Source organism: Tripterygium wilfordii, chromosome 6 (assembly GCF_013401445.1).
Source record: "Tripterygium wilfordii isolate XIE 37 chromosome 6, ASM1340144v1, whole genome shotgun sequence".
In the NCBI taxonomy this organism is placed as follows: domain Eukaryota; kingdom Viridiplantae; phylum Streptophyta; class Magnoliopsida; order Celastrales; family Celastraceae; genus Tripterygium; species Tripterygium wilfordii.
In genome coordinates, this window is record NC_052237.1 from 10,849,286 (window position 1) to 10,867,003 (window position 17,718).

Genomic DNA, 17,718 nt, shown 5'->3' on the forward strand with positions numbered 1-17,718 from the left:
TCGTTGTTTCGTCGCCGGATTTAGCCGGATTGGAGTTTTTTCTTCACGATGACCGTGAGCTTCCAAGGATGATTCCGGAGGCTACGGGCGACGGTTTGAGGAGAGTTTGGTTGGATTATGCTCGTGAGAGTCGAGAGAAGGTTTTCGGTAGGTTAGTGGCCTAAAACGGTGGCCGGAATAAGCAGTGGCAGTGGTGGCCGGTGATGGTGCGCGTGAGAGGAGAGAGGAAAATGGGGTGTGAATGAGTTTGTTAAGAGCGTGTTTGGTGGTTTTGAAAAATGAGATGTCAATGGAAATCTGGGGAGTGCAAATAGTCTCCATCAAAACAAAACCAATATTAGAGGGTTCATTGCCAACGACAAGTCCAATTTTATAGTTTTTATTTACTTCAATATAGGTAGGGTTTTTTTTTTACTTAAATAGTAATAATCATAAGTTTTAGTTACTTAGAAATATTGATTACAAAATTGATTTGTAGACTCTATAAGAGGGATCGGGGGAGGACAAGTGTACGATGTAGTGGTTGTCTAACAAAAATATATCGTTGATTTCGTTATGCAAAATATTACACATTTATGATTTTCAAAAAATTTCTAAATTTTTTTGGTGCACTAGTCCTACTCTAATCCCTATAATAGAGCCTCACATATACTTTCAAGATTTTGGAATGATATGCTTCATCGAGCCATAAACATCTGATGCCACAAGCAACGGATCCAGCTTGCATTCTCCACTAGGTATTGGTCATGGGATCCCACATTGTCCTTAGCATGAAAGAAACCTCACACTACAAAAAGAAAATCCAGAGCCAAGAGAAGACAATTGTTTTTGGCAACCTAAGTCATCCTCTCTCAATTTTCTCTCATGAACACTAATTTTAGTGTCTGAGCATCATCAGTCGGACTCTGGTCACCGATACTTAAACTTTGTTGTTTTGTAAGATGAAGTGATGCTATTAAGAAGGAGCTTGGGTTTTGTAAGATGAACACAATTGAATAACATCACATGTGTTCATCAGTTGTTAACTCTCTCTTCCTCTTCTTGTACTTCTTCTTCTTCTTCATGTTATCTTCTTTTCTCTTTGGTTTTGTAGTTTCTTTACCTGCAATACAATCAAATATCAAGTTATAATATGGTATCAGAGCCAACTCCACCCATTTGGGTCACCTATTGGGTCTTCGGATGTCCTTATGGACGGATCACCCACAAATAATCTTAACCTGTACTCAGTGGCGGACCCAAGAATTTGAATTAGTGGGGGCACAAAGTAGTGTGGGGGTCCGGGGGCAGCGCCTCCGGATTTTTTTTTTTGTGGGTTCTATATGTAATCAATTTATGATTATTGATTGCAAATATAAAAACAAATTAATAATAGTTCAAAGCAATAAGAAGATACATTATGATTATCACAATAGCATTCAACATGTCTCCATTTTTTTTTGCAAAGCCAATAATAATTCATATGTAATCCACAACATAATCAACCTTAGTTATAAATTGAAAACAAAATCAAATGATTACAAGTATCTCAAAAGGCCATGTGCTTGAGCTTTTTTGTTAAACTTGTAGCATCACATGAAACAATTTCTAGGATTTATGAGGTTGGGTTGGGTCTAAACTAGTTAGTGGATTGGGTAAAAATTAATGGATTGGGGACATCAATTTTTTCAATTGGGGGCCTTAAAATTTTTTTTGATATGTAATTAACTAATTTATAGCATATTTAGTATTAATTTTTTTTTTCACTGGGGGCACGTGCCCCCAGTCCCTTCCACGTGGGTCCGCCACTGCCCGTACTATCCACTTGTTGAGTCTGGTATACCTAGCCCACAAGTGTGGGAGATTGTTAACATATATAATTAATTTTAGTTCCTAACCATCCACATGTTTTTCTTGGTGGACAACATCCCATAGTAACTCTGCCGTGTTGGACTACCTCACTTGTCAAGACTATATAAATATCACTTCGTTTGGAGAATACCAAATAATGCGGTTTATAGTGATGTTAATCTTAATTAGTGGAGATTCCCAAATTGGGATCTTGTACTAGAAATATTTTAGCAAATGAACACAAAAATACTCCATATAACCATTTTTAATATAAATTTCATAATTATAGTCTAAGAGAGAAAATAGAACCGAGAGTGAAATAAGTTAACTAGAAAAAGGAAGAGTAAAAGAGCCAACTCAAAATTCAACTTCTAATGCCTGTCAATGTCAATTTCATTAAATATTTTTTTTATTAGGCTCATTAAACATGTTTGACAATAAATCATTAAATCTTCCAACCAATAGTCAAAGTGTACATGTGAGCTTCATTAAATAGTTTTTTTTTTTAATTAGGCTCATTACACGTATTTGACAGTAAAATCTTTCAGCCAATAGTCAAAATGAGTCCTTATGTTCCATTGATATATTTTTTTAAAATTTAATATTTTCAGAATAAATTTATGTTCTTAAAAAAGTAAGAAAAATTAACGTAAGTTATATATTATTTATACAATCTCTCAATCCAGAGGTATATATTTAAATTGGAAGATATTCAAGTTCGAGCCATCACACTCATTTACCTACCAAAAAAAAGTATATCATAAAATAATACCAATAATAATAATAATAAAATATGGAATATTTACAGGCAAATGTGAAAGAATAGAAAACAAAGAAAGAAATTAGATTTTAGATTTTGTTTTCCCCTAATATTGTTCGATATTATTAATATCAAGATAACTAAGAACTAATACGACGTCGTCTACTCTTTTTATGTGACAGATGAGGATTTTCTTATTCCTTTATTATTGATTTTGACTTCCGACTTTTAATTTTTCGGAGTCCAGTTTTTCTTTCGAGTTTTGTTCATGATTTTCTCTCCTTCTCAAATCTCTCTCTCATGTTAACTAGCTCCAGACGAATCAGCAAAACACATCGCCATCGCTAGGGTTTTACGATCGACAACTCCAAAACTTGTCTCTTCCTCCCCACTTGATTTCTGGTAAGTTATTGAATTCCTCCTGCTTTGGTTTCTTCACGCTCAATCTGTAGCAGAATTTCGTTTTCATTTCACTACAGAAACAACGGTTTTTTTTTTTTTTTGGTGTGGATTGTATTGCTTTTTTACAATCGGAATTGTGGTCTCAGATTATGCTAGGGTTTTGATTTGGAATCGTCATTGAGTTTGTGCACGAGTTAAATCCTGAGCGAATTTTCTGATTTTAGTTAATTGATTGTCTTAGATTAAGTTTCGTATAATTGAATGCTGTAAATTCAGGCTTTCGGAATCTTTGTTTGTTGAGTTCTGCCCGAAGAACCAAGCGTGCATTATATGATTGATAGATGGTAGGGTTGAATTGGGTGTCTGCACTGTTTTATCTGATTTGTTCATTTTGTTATGTAGACCACAATTTGTGTGCTGCATCTATGTAATTTGGATTTTGCCACTATGTATCTTACCTTCTTTGTAACAAAGTAGAAAAGAACAAAGTAGCAGAAAATCGTTCTACTAATGTAACAAACCTTATTTCAGCTCATGAGTATCATTATCGAGATAATGATCAGTTCTATTTCCTGCATCTCTTGCAGTACTATAGTGGACGGGATTAAACTTGTTTGTTTTGCTCAGTTTCTCCAAAACCAACTTTTGAAGTGTATATAGCATGCTACATTTACTTTTCTAATATATATTTTTAGGCTTCCATTCCATTGAGGAGGAATGAAGGTTAGTTTTTTGTTTAACCCGTTTGGATTGGGGACTAAACCGTCCACTCTTGTGTGAGCTGCTCAGAGGAATCAGTAATGATTGCATCTTCTGGTTTTAGCATTGACATTTTAGTCACTTTTATTTGTTCTAGGTGTTACTGCAATGCACCGTGTAGGTAGTGCAGGTAATACGGCCAACTCTTCTCGCCCTCGAAAAGAAAAGAGACTGACATATGTGTTGAGTGATGCTGATGATACTAAGGTGGAGTTATTTTGCGCTTATTATGATGTTTACAGCCAGTATTTATTTTCTGATTTGTGTCAGATGGTGTTCAAGGTGAATATTTTGCACTTGATGGTTATTTTGATGAATGTCTTGAGAAATTCATTCTCATTACGTCAGGGCACTTTTCATTATGTAATACAAATGAACTCCATTTGAAATAAATGTTAATGTCAAACTCTCTGATATAGAATATGTGACATTTTTCTGTTTTAAATAACAAAATGAGTTTATTAAGAATGGCGCCGAGGGGATGCCTCCTTAAGTACACAGAAAATATTTAGGAGTGTCGAATGAAGGACTTTGATCTTGTTTATAATCTTTTAGAACTATGATAATATTGTTTACATAGTTTACATCAAATTGAGTAAGGCAATCACATAAAGGTGCATATGGTAAGTTTTGGCGGTCATTGTATTCTTTTCATACTTGTATACTTATTATGTTGAGGTGGCAATCCACAAGCTCCCTTGAGGACCATGTCTATTCACTAGCAGTCAACGGTTGTTACGCTCATTGCATGCTTAAATATTATATTTATATGCTCTTAATGATTACTGGAGCAGGTGTTGTTTTATCCTTTTTAATTAACAATTGTGCTAATGATAACAAGGATAATATTTATGGTCGGGGGAAGAGAATAAGTTCAATGCGAAACAGCTTTGACCTTCAGTTGAAAGTGTTTCGCTAATTTATTTCCTTTTTCTTTTTCTGTTTCTTTCAATTTGAAGATGTTTAAAAAAGGTACATTTATGTTCCTTTCAATTTGAAGGTGTTTAAAAGTAAGTACATTCAGGCTTGGAAAACTCTAGAAAAGATGACTAACAGGATTTTATCTAGTCTCCAATGTGGCACTTATTCCCTAAAAGCTAGTCTTTTGATTAGGTAGTTGTATTTGTTAATGGAATAATAGATCCTCATGTTGCTCTATATTGTTTTTTTATTTTGCAGCATTGTGCTGGCGTAAATTGTTTGGACTTGTTAAAGTCATCTGCATCTGGAGGGTGTGATTTTCTCTTCACTGGGAGCCGTGATGGCACCCTAAAGAGATGGGCACTGGATGAAGATTCTGCGACTTGCTCAGCTACATTTGAGTCACACATTGACTGGGTACCTTTTTATGTTTATAGTGGTTTTCCTTGCACTACTCTTAATCAGTGTCCGATAGCATAATATATTAGTATCCAAGGTTTATAGGTGATATATTACATGGCTGGGTTTGTAACGAGCTGATTTGAGCTCAGTTTCTGTTCATAGGCAAGTTCTCTCAAGTTCCAACTTTGGTTCACTCTTTCTTTTTTCTCTTGGGATGGGGGAGTAAAAAATCTGTGTATTATTTTGTGTGATAACTAATAAGAAGAAGAAGATATTTTTTTTTGGGTTGGGGTGGGGGGTAGTAGTTGGAAGAGTGTATACATCGACTCATTTTTGCTGCTAATTCCACCCTTAATATGGTTTGATTTTTTGGCGTTCCTCACCGTTTCAATCTGCTGCTTCTGTCACCTATCCCTGCCTCCTTGTAATTCTTAATAAACTATTAGCCATTCAATAAAAAAAAATCACTGCTAAATACAAACAAGTCATGCAGGTAAATGATGCTGTCATTGCTGGTGACAATACACTTGTTTCCTGCTCTTCAGACGCCACTCTCAAGGTTTGTCAACTGTCATAGTATGTGTAAATTTTGTTGTGCACACAATTTTTTTTCCCGGCTCGTTTTTCCCTTTGTTTATTCATTTCTTGCTGAGATACACCAGTCATGGAATTGCCTCTCTGATGGAACCTGCGTCAGGACTCTCCGTCAGCATACTGACTATGTCACTTGTCTTGCTGCAGCAGAAAAAAATGTAAGTTCTATGTCAATTTTTTCGTGGATCTTAATAACTGCATGGATGAAAGTTTCCTATCAGTGAATTCCTGCTATTTAATTTGTTCATTCAGTTTGATAGTGCAAATTGTCCTTGGAGAGATGATATCTGTTATGTCAAATTATTTTCTGATCAATTTTTTGTGTCGTGCATTTTAGAGCAATGTTGTTGCCTCTGGTGGCCTTGGTGGGGAGGTCTTCATATGGGATATTGAAGCTGCAGTTACTCCGCGGTCAAAGTCAAGTGATGCAGTGGAAGACGAATGTTCAAATGGTGACAGCGGTTCTGGGAATTCATTACCCATGACGAGTTTACGCACCATTGGCTCAAGCAACAACATTTCTTCGCAGACAACTCAGTCTAATGGACATGTCCCTGTTGCTGCCAAAGGTCATAAGGAGTCTGTTTATGCATTGGCATTGAATGATAGTGGAACCCTTCTTGTATCTGGTGGAACAGAGAAGGTTTAACGTGATATTTGCATTTTTTTAATCATTTCTTAGTTACGTTTCTTTGTTACCCTCGAAATTGTAGTGTTTAGTTTGTGTGTGCATATCAGTTGCACAAATCAAATGCCTATTCATTGAATAGGCTTTGGTTTATAATGTTAGAAGAAAGAGCAGTGTAGTTGTTTTTAGTCTCATTTCCTGATTTCTGCAGGTAGTGCGTGTTTGGGACCCAAGAACCGGTTTGAAGACCATGAAACTAAGAGGACATACAGATAACATCAGGGCTTTACTTCTAGACTCCACTGGCAGGTAATTGAAAAGGACTCTGCACTTATGCTATATTTGTGTAATTGTGTACTTAAGCTATAGTTATTCCCATGTTGTGTTTCAAGTTCATTGACATGTGAGAAGGCTTTCTATTGTGTCGAATGAAAGAAATGAGAGTACTCATGCCATTTTGAGTGTGGCTTTTCAACGAATTAAAGGTCAGTCTATGTTGCGGCTTGTTGTTATAAATAAAAAAGTAGTAAGAAAGAGGTTCAGGGGAGAGAAAAAGAGAAGTGGGACGAATGGGGATTTGAGTGGAAAGATAAGCAATTATTGGGCCTACATTTCAATGTCTACATTTTTTTTGAATGGGAAGAAAATTTATTGAAAAACCAAGTAGATGCAAAGAGAACTACAGGGAGGAAGATTAATACTTAATAGCCTCCAGATTGATAGACAGTACAGATGATATGTGAAGAAAAATCTAGCTGATGTCTGCTATGGAGAGACATAATATGCTGAATTGTTGATGTTGAGCTGCAGGAGAACCTTCGGGGTATTGGGGTTTACTAGTTCATTGAACTTAACTGAGCGGCTCTTAGTTCCTTATGTTGACTAGTCAGTTGACAGAAATGTTAATTTTCATTCTTGCAGGTTTTGCTTATCAGGATCTTCTGACTCTATGATCAGGTGGTTTATCCACACGCACACGTGTATATTTGACACTATACGATTATAATACTGTGTCTTTGTTTGAAGCCAATCTAAGATAGAATTATATTCTGTAATTGATTATATGCCAATTTAGATTATGGGATCTTGGACAGCAGCGTTGTGTGCATTCTTATGCAGTGCATACTGATTCCGTGTGGGCGCTTGCCAGCACACCAACATTCAGTCATGTTTATAGTGGCGGAAGGGACTCTTCTGTAAGTACCTTTGCTTGTGAAACCAAACTTATGCAAGTCTTATCTTCCCTTGTTTTTTTTACATTGTTCAAGAGGGATGGGGATTCGAATCCCTACCCTAAGGCATGGTGATGAGGACGTCTGGAAATCTTTTCTTTCTACTTAAATCTGTGTTAATGTCATGCTTCTATGCTTAACCTTTTGATTCATATTATCTTTGTACCCTCAGTTATACCTGACAGACTTGGCGACGAGGGAGAGTCTCTTGCTTTGCACAAAGGAGCATCCCATTCTGCAATTGGCACTGCATGATGATAGTATATGGGTTGCAACAACGGATTCTTCAGTTGATAGATGGCCCTCTGAGGGACGGAGTCCTCAGAAGGTTTTTCAGAAAGGTGGGTCATTTTTGGCCGGAAACTTGTCTTTCTCAAGAGCGAGAGTTTCTTTGGAAGGATCTACCCCTGTAAGTTTATCTCTCTAGTTTACATTGTGTCTCATTGCTAACCTACTTATCTGGAAAAGACGATGTGCAGTTTTACTTTACTTATCATTTGAGCCTTTTCCTTATCTTTTTCTTGGGTTGGCTTTTTATACTCATTGGGATTACTAATTTTTTCCTTTCTCCGCCCTCCTTTATTGACAGTAGAATCATTCTCCAATTATCTGTGTACTAACTGTTGCCATTTATGCAGATGCCTGTATATAAGGAACCGGCGTTAACCATTCCTGGAACTCCAGGAATAGTGCAGCATGAAATTTTAAATAACAGAAGGCATGTATTGACTAAGGTACATATGGCAGTTCATGTAACTTATTGACTTTGATGCCACGGTGTCATGATTTTGCTGAGGGCGTTTTCTACATCTGATAGCTTATGCATATTCGGTAGGATACTACTGGCTCAGTGAAGCTATGGGAAATTACCAAGGGGGTCGTGGTTGAGGACTATGGAAAGGTTATCTCAGATTTTCATCATCCATTATCTGTCTTTTCTTGTATAACAGTACACTAATCTGATCATTGATTTTATGGTATTAGGAGGGAGGAGTAGTTGCACACTTGTACCATTAATAATGTGCAACTACTTTTTAAATTCTATTTGTGTGTATCAGCTGTCAATTGTGGACTAATGCAAGAGATTTTCATGGTTTTAATTTCAAATTTCCAGGTTTCTTTTGAGGACAAAAAGCAAGAATTATTTGAGATGGTATGAAACTACTTGCTGTTTCGTTTTTTAATGACATACTGAATGTGGAAAATCCTTAATAATCTTACTGCTGATTTTTTTTAATTTTTTCCTTATTGCTACTGATTCATTGCCATTTCAGGTCAGCATCCCTGCATGGTTCACTGTGGATACAAGGCTTGGAAGTTTGTCTGTTCATTTGGACACACCACAATGTTTTTCTGCAGAGATGTATTCGGCAGATCTTAACATTTCTGGAAAACCTGAAGATGATAAGGTAAACCTATTCTTAGATAATCTTATTTACTTCCTTTGCAAGGGTTTTTCGGTTTTTCCTCTTTTTCTTTTATTTTTTATTTGTTGGATCTCAAATCAAAGTTGGATGTTCAAAACTACCATATAATAGAAAATAAGAGTTCGGATCTCATTTTATAGAAACACAGTTTAACAGTTATTTGTTTCAAATTGGAGGTGAATCTAGTTAAGAGTTTTATTCCTTCCTTTTTCGTTGATTAACATTGAGATGTTATCTGCATGGATATGTTTTTTATTCTGTAAAAACAATATATTAGTCTTGAATCTGACTTCATTCTGAGAAAACTCACAGTTACAGTATTTTGTGGGTTGTGGAACTCCAGTCTCGTAGTCTTGCAAGGATTCTTAGAATCATTAATAATTTGCCCACATGCCATGCAACCTGTGAAATTCACAATCAAAATATGATTCGGATTTTTTCATATGTAATTAATAGTTATTTGAGTTCTCTGACATAATTTGGCCTCTGAAGTCTGAAGCCAGATAGTTGTTTTGCTTAGATTTTAGTTTCTACTGTTGACTTATGTCATATGCAGGTTAATCTAGCTCGTGAAACCCTTAAAGGTCTATTGGTTCATTGGTTAGCCAAAAGGAGACAGAGACTTGGATTGCAAGCTTCACCTAATGGGGATGTTATGTCTGGGAAGGATATTGCTGCTAGAAGTCTTACTCATTCTAGGATTGAGGTAGATGGCAATGCTGAAAATGACTCCAAGGTGTATCCTCCTTTCGAATTTTCAACAGTTTCCCCTCCTTCAATTATCACTGAAGGATCTCAAGGAGGACCATGGAGGAAGAAAATAACTGATTTAGATGGAGCTGAAGACGAGAAGGACTTCCCTTGGTGGGTTCTAGATTGTGTTTTAAATAACCGGCTTCCGCTGAGAGAAAATACGAAGTAATTTTCTGACCATTATGCATTTCCATCACTCAATTAATGGTTTACCTGAAAGTTCTTTGAATCTTTCATATTGCTGAGTCCATTTTTTCTCCTGTATCTTATTCGCTGGATCTTGAAATGACCTGGCATGAATATTGTTTTACTTTTGAACGTTCCGAATTTTCGTTCTGAACTTTTTTTAAAGCAGAAGATCTTGCAATGGGTTTTATATTTTTGGTTCATATAAATATCTTTTCTAGTGTAAATTTGAATTTCTGCAGGTGCAGCTTTTATCTGCATCCCTCTGAAGGTTCAGCTGCCCAGATACTTACACAAGGCAAACTAAGTGCACCTCGCATATTGAGAATACATAAAGTAAGCATGGATGTGCCATCAAAGAGATTTTCTTTCTTTATTTGCATGGTTTGGGTAGAAGACAAGTTTCTGCGGACAAGGGAGTCATATGCTGAAACTCAGATATGATTCCCTTATGCTGAAACTCATATATATGCTGTATTGTAGAATACAACTAAACTATGTGCAAACTCATTTGCTTATGAATGGAACAGTAATTTTCAGTTAAAATATTATTAGTGTGAGATACAATCATATAAATATATATCTTGTACATAGGCCCTTAGCCAGATCCACAGTGGAAAATCCTTCTTCATTGAAGCTGGCATTTGTGTGCATGGCTTTAATTATTAGAAATCCTTTGCATTGATGCATAAAAGAAGCTTCTAGCTGGCCCTGAAATGATGCAGAGTAATATCTGTTCTCATCATGATGGTGGTTTGTCAAGTTTAGAATGTCAAATGTTGTGTAAACTCTTCCTATGGTAGACAAGTGTTAAAAACATTCACTCAGATTGGTGTGCTTTGTCAAGTGTAAATATTCTTTAGACTTGCAAGGATTGAATTTTATTGTGATTTAATGCACTAATTCGAATATTTGTATTGAATTACCATGACACGTTGCTTTTATGTTTTTGTAGGTTGTCAATTATGTAATAGAGAAGATGGTCCTCGATAAACCATTGGATAGTGTAAACCCTGATGCAGCATTTTCTCCTGGACTTGGTGGGGGGTCATTACAACATTCATCCGTTGGAGATGGATCTTTCCGGCCTGGGGTGAAGTCTTGGCAAAAGCTGAGGCCTTCTATAGAAATCTTATGCAATAATCAGGTAAGTAGGCGAATGTGGCTTTGTTAGTTAGTTTTTTTTTTTTTTGAATGCAAAATGAGCTTTATTGAAGGGCCCTAATAAAGTTTCAAGAGATTGCAAGAAACAAGACAATGAAAAAATAAAGAGAAGGAAAAGGTACTACAAGACCCAAGTATATAAAGAATAAAGACGGTCCATATGGATCAGCCCCTGCAATTCCTAGAAAGCGAAACTGGTTGCGATATTGTTAGCAATTCATATGCTTGCAGTCTATGATCTGCTATTTACAGTTGGTTGAGATGGAAGGATTGCGTGATAATAAATGAATTGAACTAGTGCTTGCTGATGTTGGAATGCTGGTTGTTTGATGGGAAGAGAATTCCTTCTATGGGATTTAGCAAGTATGATGCTTGTATGGTTAAACGCTTTCTTTCCTTGATCCATATTGTGGTTCTTGTCTGATTTCTATTGTGGTTCTGTTTACACAAATAATATGGGCAGACTTCTTGTAGCATGTGCCCTTGTGGCCGAATCTCGGTTGTCTGGATTCATGAACCTTGTATTTTATATAATATGTTTTGTTCCCGTCATAAGTTTTGCAACACGAATGGAGCAACACCTGGAAGAGTTTTTCCTGCAATTTGTCATATATATTAATTGAACCTAGACACTCTCTCTCCAGCTCTAGTTTGGAATATGACTTACTTGCCTATTGCTTATGTTGCACATTCCCTCGATTAAGTGGCTTACAATGTTTAAGATTTTGTCTCTTCTGTTAGTTAGGAAGTCGTTGACATTGCATTTAGTTTGTTAACCTGTCTTGATTGTTTCTTCATTATTCATTTTGTTTATGTTGAATGGAGCTCCTCTGAGCCTACTGTTGTAGATGCTTCACGCCTTTACCCAGAATTCAGGGGGATATTGATATCTAGCAAACGCTTTATATTTTCCAGGTCTTACCCCCAGACATGAGCTTAGCCACGGTGAGGGCTTATATATGGAAGAAACAAGAGGATGTCGTCCTCAACTACAGAGTGGTTCAGGGTCGGTAATGGTGTAAGACTTTGCGAAGCGGTGAGTGCTCACTGTGTGTTTTTCTTTATTGGTTTTCTTCTGTGTGCAACTCTTTTAGTTTTACTTAAATTGAAATAAGTTTTGACGAAATTTATGGTGCATTGTAAGATATCATTCAGAAATCTTGGAAGACACCGCTGATTGTCATTGATATGGAAACCTTGTTTCGAACTTTTTGCTAATATGGTCCATTTGTGTCAGTAGAGCCATCTTTAGTTGCTCTGGAGAAATACTATTTTGATCATCCTGAACCACAGGCTTATTTATTTTCTTCGAGAGAAAATGGACAATTTCCAACTAATTGTTTCGTGGGATATGATTAGTTTCTTTCTATCTATTTCATTACAAGTTGGATTTGGCCTAAGGCAATGAAGGCAGTGTTATATAATAATTGCAAATAGATTTTATTCTTCTCTGGTGCTTTTTCTTGACCAGACTTATCTCTCAAGACCTTGTAAATTCGGAAAAGCTGGTTGATTTTTGATCCTGCCATGTAGATCATAGACAAGGTGGTAATACAAATTTTACACATTCAAGATTCTGCCGGGACGCTGCAAAAGTCTTAGGCGAAGCATGCATGTGGCTGTAAAAAGGTATATGCCAGTTGCAGATATATGACAAGTATCTCAACAACTTTCATGTCCAGGTGCCGAACTACAATTATAATGGCGAAAGCTTTGTCGATTTTCTATCTTTGGGTACAATACTTAGCTGTAGGACTGTTTACAGTGATTATTATTTTTTTGTTTTATAACCAGTACGGTAGGAAATTGTGATGAATTACCATTTATATAGTGTATTTAATTATTTATTCCTCCTTTATTTTTATTTTTTATCCTCCTGGGGGAAGTTTTGCACCTGCTTTGTTTGTAAAAGTAGGTGAGTATTGTGAAGCCCCTTAAAGCCACAATTGCAAATAAACTGTGTATAGACCACTAAATGTGAGCTTGTTTTCAGATCAAGTACTTATGTGTTTGGATCAGGCAATATTTATGTGTTTGGATCCGAATTCGATTTTAAATCAGACAAAAATTTTGTGTTTGGACTCGAATTTCGGACAAATAATTTATGTCCATACTTAGTTTAATACGTGTCGGATAAATTCGGTCATCCGGACTGCATAAAATTTTGGCACCCCTAATTTTAAAGGTAAATATTCTCAACATTGAAATTTGCCAAAAATTTAGGATAGGCCGATGGGTAGCCTCTAGGCTCTAGCTTACCTCTGATTGATAATCCAGCCTGGCCCTAGGGCCACGGATCGGCCCATCCAAGTAGCGGGCCACATGTTGACCGGGCCGAGGCGGGTCGGCTTAGTCGTTTAAACTTTAAACCCCTGAAGGCTGAAAGGCTAAACCCTAAATACTCTCCATCTCTCCCTCTTTTGGTGGAGCACAAATACTAACGACAAACTGTAAACCCTAATCCTCGCACTTTCTGTGATCTCCGGAAGAGCGGTTGCAGTTCTTCCCAGGTATGCTATCTTCGTCTCCGACACACATACGAGAATGGTGGTGTTGTATGATTTGTACAGCGAAATCAAGAGTTTCCGATTTGTGTTTACTGATATTAGCAGCTATGGTGATGTTTTCTGATGGGATCTTGTTTTATTGTTTGTTTGGAAGAGTTTTCAGCAGGTATTGAAATATGCTTGTATTGTTCGAGACGCCAGCGGGTTTTGCCCTATTCAAAGTATTAGATGAAGGCAGGCTATCTAGAGTTGAGGTAAAGAAAATTCATTAATCTGATTATTATTGACCTAAAGAGTTTATTTTAAGTGGTAAGCAGCAATCTTTTGTTGTTGGGTAGTGAGTTTTCCTTCTAATAAGTCGTTTATGGGTCCTGATTTGCAAATTTTTTTCAGGACTTATGGAGGGAGTTCTCCACAGCAGATTCCGCCAGACAGGTTCTCTCTCCTTTTTTTTGTGTGTATATATTTGCATCTCTGCAAGATCAGTAGTAGCACCATCTGACATTTGAATTATAAAAAATTTGTTATGTCTTTTCATCTTTTGTCGTTAGATGGGTGTTAAAGCTATAATTTTTACTGTTTGTTAACAATTTTGCTGAGCTCATCCTTCATTCCTCATCATGTGCTGTATGAACAGACTTTCCAGGAAAAAGGATTCCATTCTCCCCGACTATAAACCATTCTCGTTCCCTTTTTTCTTTTTCAAACAAATTGTAGTTTTATTTAGTTTTACTTCATTTTCATCTCTTTTTTTTTTTCCCCATCATTTTTATTAAATGAAAAGAAACTGAGAGTTTGTCTCTATTGACATTAGGTTGTGAAGCTGAAAGCTTTTTCAAAGTTTGAGAACACATCAGAAGCTTTAGAAGCAGTAACCAAAATTATTGATAGTGCACCCAGCAAAGGTTTGCGCAAGTTCTTGCGTGCCCATTGTGAGGGAGAAACACTAGCTGTGGCTGATTCAAAGCTTGGAAATGCGATTAAGGAAAAGCTGGTATGCTGATGGTCCTATTCGTTTATGGAACTATTGAATTCTGTTTTATTTTAATTAAATTGGAAAATTTATTATCTTGCAGAAAATTGAATGTGTTCACAACAATGCTGTCATGGAGTTGATGAGAGGTTTGAGAAGTCAGTTAACTGAACTCATAACCGGTCTTGGTGCTCAAGACCTTGCACCAATGAGCTTAGGTTTGTCTCATAGTCTCTCTAGATACAAGCTGAAGTTCAGTCCTGATAAGGTATACCACTTGTGCAATTCTCTTTATAATATCTGTTATTGTCAACACCAGTCATAACTCGTGAAACTGTTGTGAATTCCAAGTTTTTGTAAAGTGGAATGTGGATTATGTGGCCTTTTTGTTTTTCTTGGCGCTGCTTGTGTGGGAGCATGTTAATGGTTGGAAATTGCACCTTGACATACACTAGAACCATGTCTACGAAAATATCTAGAGATCTATAACTTCATCTACTAGAACCATATCTACTGAAAACATCTAAGAAGTTGTTCAGATTAGTTGGTGATATGGAAGATTGAATGATTATTCCAAAAGCCACTATCTAGTTGTTGCTATTTTTCCTTTTTCATCCAAATTTAAATGCTTGAATTGGAAGTTTGGAATATGTCCTGTTTACCCTGAAAGGGTTTATCGCCTATGATGACCTGAAGAGAGAATGGACTGTCTTTTATCTGTGTTCTCCAATTTTCACTTTCTGTATCACTCTTCCTCATAGATCATCATTTTGTGATCTTACCAAGTGATGTTTCTGTACCATCAATTGTTGTGAATTTGCCTCTTCACTTTGTCCTCTGACTTTTCACGTTGGTATTGTTTTTAAGTGATACCTTGGATTTCTGGAGGGCTGATGTGATCAGCATTTTTTACTTTTCTATTTTCAGGTTGATACAATGATCATCCAGGCAATTGGATTACTTGATGATCTTGATAAAGAGCTGAACACATATGCAATGAGGGTTAGAGAGTGGTATGGTTGGCATTTTCCAGAGCTTGCAAAGATTGTGCAGGACAACATTATTTATGCCAAAGTGGTAAAAAAGATGAGTAGCCGTGAAAATGCTGCAAAGCTCGACTTCTCTGATGTAAGTTTTGATAGGCTATATGCCATTTACGATATAGAGGAGGCTTATTAAACAAGGCTATATGTCCATTTACGATGTAGAGGAGGCTTATTAAACAATGTTTCCCTTCTATTACATTTCGTCTTTTTCTGAGTAGTCCATATCAATGGACCTGTGTGCCATATGACAGAGTGCTGGCGTTTCCATCTGGAAATGTCATCTTTGACTGAGGTTATTACAATGGTGCTTTAAAAGCAATATTTTTAATTTCATCTTACTTGGGTTCTGCTCCATCTGGAAATGTCATCTTTGACTGAGGTTATTACAATGGTGCTTTAAAAGCAATATTCTTAATTTCATCTTACTTGGGTTCTGCTTCTTTGCATCATAAGACCGACATTGATCGTATATGTTTTTCGTTGCTGACTTTACTTTTCTTTTAAAATTTCAGATATTACCTGAAGATGTGGAGACAGAATTGAAGGAGGCAGCTATGATATCCATGGGAACTGAAGTTAGTGAAGTTGATTTGATGAATATCAGAGAGCTCTGTGACCAGGTTCTATCTCTTGCTGAGTACAGAGCTCAGCTATATGATTATTTGAAAAGCCGAATGAACACTATTGCACCAAATTTGACTGCTCTTGTTGGAGAGCTTGTTGGAGCTCGCCTTATAGCCCATGGAGGTAGTTTGTTGAATTTAGCAAAGCAGCCTGGGAGCACAGTTCAGATCCTTGGTGCGGAGAAGGCTCTCTTCAGAGCTCTAAAGACAAAGCACGCAACTCCCAAGTATGGGCTTCTCTACCATGCATCCTTGGTTGGCCAGGCAGCCCCAAAGATGAAGGGTAAAATTTCCCGGTCACTTGCCGCAAAGGCTGCATTAGCAATTAGATATGATGCTCTAGGGGATGGCCAAGATAACTCTATGGGACTGGAGAACCGAGCCAAGGTGCCTTGCACTACTTTCTCTCTCTCACACACACAGACACACATAAATGCACGCGCACGCACACACAGGCACATACTCACTCACATCCACATATATATAATCTTCACTTTTACATAATACTTGCAGCTTGAAGCGCGGTTAAGAAATCTTGAAGGGAGAGAACTGGGCCATTCTGCTGGATCGGCTAAAGGAAAACCTAAGATAGAAGTTTACGACAAGGATCGAAAGAAAGGAGCTGCAGGATTGATAACCCCAGCTAAGGTCTGCCGTTTGCTTGACATAGTACTTCCATTTACTTCTTTGTTACAGGTTATTGTTACTTCTTATTTTCGTGTAGACGTATAATCCTGCTGCGGACTCTATCCTTGGGCAAACACCAAACTCGACTGCTGGTAATTTGGAAGAAACGGTGTCAAGGAAGAGGAAGACCGACTCTGAGACACCTAAGGCTGATGAAGTAGCAGATGTTTCTGCTCTTGGTGAACAGATGAAAGAAAAAAAGAAAAAGAAGAAGAAGACTGGAGAAGTGGAAACAGCTTTGCCTGATACTGCAGAGCCTGAAGCTGTAGAGACGTCAAAGAAAGAAAAGAAGAAGAAGAAACATTCCGATGAGAACGAAGATCTGAAAAATAAGGAGGACAATGTTGCCGCTGGAGAAAAGAAGAAAAAGAAGAGAAAACATGTTGACCAAGATAAAGAAGAATCTGAAATGACGAGCAAGAAAAAGGAGAAAAGGAAGAAGAAAAGTGTGGATTAGAAGAAATCGTAAAACACAGGAATGACGACACCATAGTTTCGGAGAACCTAGGCAGTGGTTCAGTACTTGTATGCGTGAAATTTGGTTTTCTGCAATTTATTTGTTGATGTGGAGTTTTAACTTGATGGTTCTTTTAGTCTCTTCCTTTCCTAGAGCATCGAGTTCGAGCTATTTGAGCCTTTTTTAGACCAAACTTCTACTCTTACTTGAATTTAATGGTGGTGTTTTGATCATTTCCATATGCTGGTAAGGTTACTATTGGACAAGCTTCTCCTATTGATCTCAAGTTGCTTTAGAGATTCTCTCTCAAGTTGATCATGAAACAGCAAAAAAATATGATCATTGGAGATCCAATAATCGAAGTAAA

At 37.0% G+C, this 17,718-nt stretch overlaps 2 protein-coding genes across 5 annotated transcripts; both read left to right on the forward strand.

Annotated features, from left to right (window-relative positions):
- Window positions 1–2,796: 2,796 nt before the first annotated feature.
- Window positions 2,797–12,915, forward strand: LOC120000371 (WD repeat-containing protein 48-like). 2 transcript variants are annotated; one of them, XM_038848432.1, is made up of 19 exons: window positions 2,797–2,992; window positions 3,849–3,958; window positions 4,931–5,089; window positions 5,568–5,633; window positions 5,737–5,826; window positions 6,006–6,311; window positions 6,508–6,605; window positions 7,218–7,253; window positions 7,372–7,492; window positions 7,701–7,937; window positions 8,167–8,262; window positions 8,364–8,429; window positions 8,643–8,681; window positions 8,803–8,937; window positions 9,512–9,873; window positions 10,137–10,230; window positions 10,850–11,041; window positions 11,974–12,094; window positions 12,530–12,915. In XM_038848432.1, the coding sequence occupies exons 2-18, from the start codon at window positions 3,860–3,862 to the stop codon at window positions 12,070–12,072; spliced, it is 2,295 nt and encodes a 764-aa protein (XP_038704360.1). In that variant the 5' UTR covers window positions 2,797–2,992; window positions 3,849–3,859; the 3' UTR covers window positions 12,073–12,094; window positions 12,530–12,915. The 2 variants fall into 2 exon arrangements, with proteins under 2 accessions (XP_038704360.1, XP_038704361.1); XM_038848433.1 differs by having other exon boundaries at window positions 12,592–12,915.
- Window positions 12,916–13,439: 524 nt separating this feature from the next.
- Window positions 13,440–17,584, forward strand: LOC120000979 (probable nucleolar protein 5-2). Of its 3 annotated transcripts, none has more exons than XM_038849174.1 (9): window positions 13,440–13,568; window positions 13,720–13,819; window positions 13,959–14,000; window positions 14,380–14,559; window positions 14,642–14,806; window positions 15,466–15,666; window positions 16,097–16,594; window positions 16,721–16,855; window positions 16,932–17,584. In XM_038849174.1, exons 2-9 carry the CDS (start codon window positions 13,742–13,744, stop codon window positions 17,349–17,351), a joined length of 1,719 nt encoding a protein of 572 aa, XP_038705102.1. In that variant the 5' UTR covers window positions 13,440–13,568; window positions 13,720–13,741; the 3' UTR covers window positions 17,352–17,584. The 3 variants fall into 3 exon arrangements, with proteins under 3 accessions (XP_038705102.1, XP_038705104.1, XP_038705103.1); XM_038849176.1 differs by having other exon boundaries at window positions 13,455–13,568; window positions 13,732–13,819; XM_038849175.1 differs by having other exon boundaries at window positions 13,466–13,568; window positions 13,729–13,819.
- The last annotated feature ends 134 nt before the right edge of the window (window positions 17,585–17,718 follow it).